General features: G+C 33.2%; 1 protein-coding gene across 1 annotated transcript; it reads left to right on the forward strand.

Annotated features, from left to right (window-relative positions):
- The first annotated feature begins 100 nt into the window (after positions 1-100).
- Tsp_12335 (conserved hypothetical protein) lies at positions 101-1,204 on the forward strand. Its single transcript, XM_003366096.1, has 4 exons — positions 101-164; positions 190-419; positions 606-673; positions 1,195-1,204. Exons 1-4 carry the CDS (start codon positions 101-103, stop codon positions 1,202-1,204), a joined length of 372 nt encoding a protein of 123 aa, XP_003366144.1.
- The last annotated feature ends 728 nt before the right edge of the window (positions 1,205-1,932 follow it).

Consider the following 1,932-nt stretch of genomic DNA (forward strand, 5'->3'; position numbering starts at 1 on the left):
AAGCAAGCTGACATTTTTTTTCACTATGTAATATAAAGGGTGGTGTGATAAATTTAGACAAAAATGACCCAACGTATTCTTGCCAAAGAATATCTGCACGATGGCCATTAGTCATATTTTACATCATCGACGTATCGGCATACAACGCCTACGTTCTATGGACAGTGAAACATTCAGCATAAAATTTAGAACGGCTGCATAAGCGTCGATTATTCCTGGAAGAACTTGGCAAGGCTCTAGTGCAACCAGAAATGATGTGGCGCAAAACACTGCCCAGAACAGCAGCAGCAAAATCGGCGGTTGAACGGATGCGGAAAGATGCAGAGCAGTCATCTACAAGCGGTATCACTGATACGGATACAGGTGGTAAAAAAAGTGCCCGATGTCAATTGTGTGTTTCAAATGACAACAAGACAAGCGTACGTTGTAAAAAATGCCAAAAATACATTTGTAAAGATCATACACAATCATATTGTAACTTATGTGCAGAAGAAATTTAAGTGTGTCAATGTACATCCACCATATACGGGCATATTAAAAAAAATAATCTCTGAGTATTAGAATATTCATCAGAACCTTTTAAAATAAAATTCACGAATACTTAGTCACAGTATGACCGCAAAACAAACTGTGCATCACTTATGGGTCAATTTGACCCGGAGGATAACGGGAGGTAAGTAAATTTGAGGATAACAGGAGGGTTAATACCAATTATATCCTGCTTTGAATTCAGTTTTGTTTAAACATCAACTGCATCCCACATGTGAAAAGTTGCCTTTAATGCAGGCGATTGCGATAACACAATTGCATACATTAGTAATGAAAGAAATTCATCTAAAGCAAATGTCAAAATGTACAGTGTGTTTCCCAACCGTTTGAGATATTCACTTAGAAGTTCAGTACATATAATGGAATGCTGCTAGGAAAGAGCAGCGAGTTATTCATTGCTTTTGTAATAATTGAAAGCAGTACTGCGAAAGCGCAGGATACACGTCCATAAATTTATATTAATAGGCAATCGCTTATTATTTGTGAAATTTGATGAAACAGCTGATTTTCAAATTTAATATGTATAAAAGGTACAAATTTCACATTGCATCAAAATTGCATTCCCATCTGTTCATTTTGGCAAATTTTATTTCAGAATCACAATTTATCAAGAAAATAACATTAAAAAAATTTGTTTGGTTTCAGGTTGCTGTAATCGTTAAATAAAAGTCAGGAACAAATTTTATTTTAATAAGAAATTTTTCACTTAATTTTTTTGTCGGATAAAGCTTCACAAAACAGATTTTCTTAAATAATTGTTTATTCTGCAAATTTATTTGCTTTTTTTTCATTCCCTCTAATATTCTATTTTCATGCATTTGCTGTTTTGATATAAATGGCGGTAGGTTTGAAATTTCAACTTTTTTGTATATTCGATGTACAAAATGGTAAATTATACTGTTATAGCGATATTCATCCCAATCTTGCCAGTAGGTTTTGTCTAAATATCCTCTAATTTTGGCGCATTAACTATGTTAATACATCGGAAAGTTGCTCATCTGTAACTTCTTCGAAAGAGAACAAGGATGAGTGATTTTCCGTTTAGACGCCATTTTTAACATTTTGGTAAGATATGCAATATTTTACATGTTTGATAAATCTAATTTTCCTTCTTTTACTTTCATGAAGAGCAACTGGTGCTCAATTCACACTCAAAAATTAATGCATCACGTTGTATATTTTTACATAAAGATTGAATAGGAACATAATAACTTAGATAATTAGTTAAATTTTCGATAGTAATGATTTCATTACGCTATTAGGAGTGAAAGTAAAGTGATTTCACCGAAGTCCATGTCATATTCTAATTCCTTGGACTTGTCCTAGAACAAATTTGAGATCATCTTCACGGTATTAAGGTTATCAGTTTGTACAGCACAGTCA

The sequence above is a fragment of the Trichinella spiralis genome (genome assembly GCF_000181795.1).
Source record: "Trichinella spiralis strain ISS 195 chromosome Unknown Scfld6580, whole genome shotgun sequence".
NCBI classification, from domain to species: Eukaryota; Metazoa; Nematoda; class Enoplea; order Trichinellida; family Trichinellidae; genus Trichinella; species Trichinella spiralis.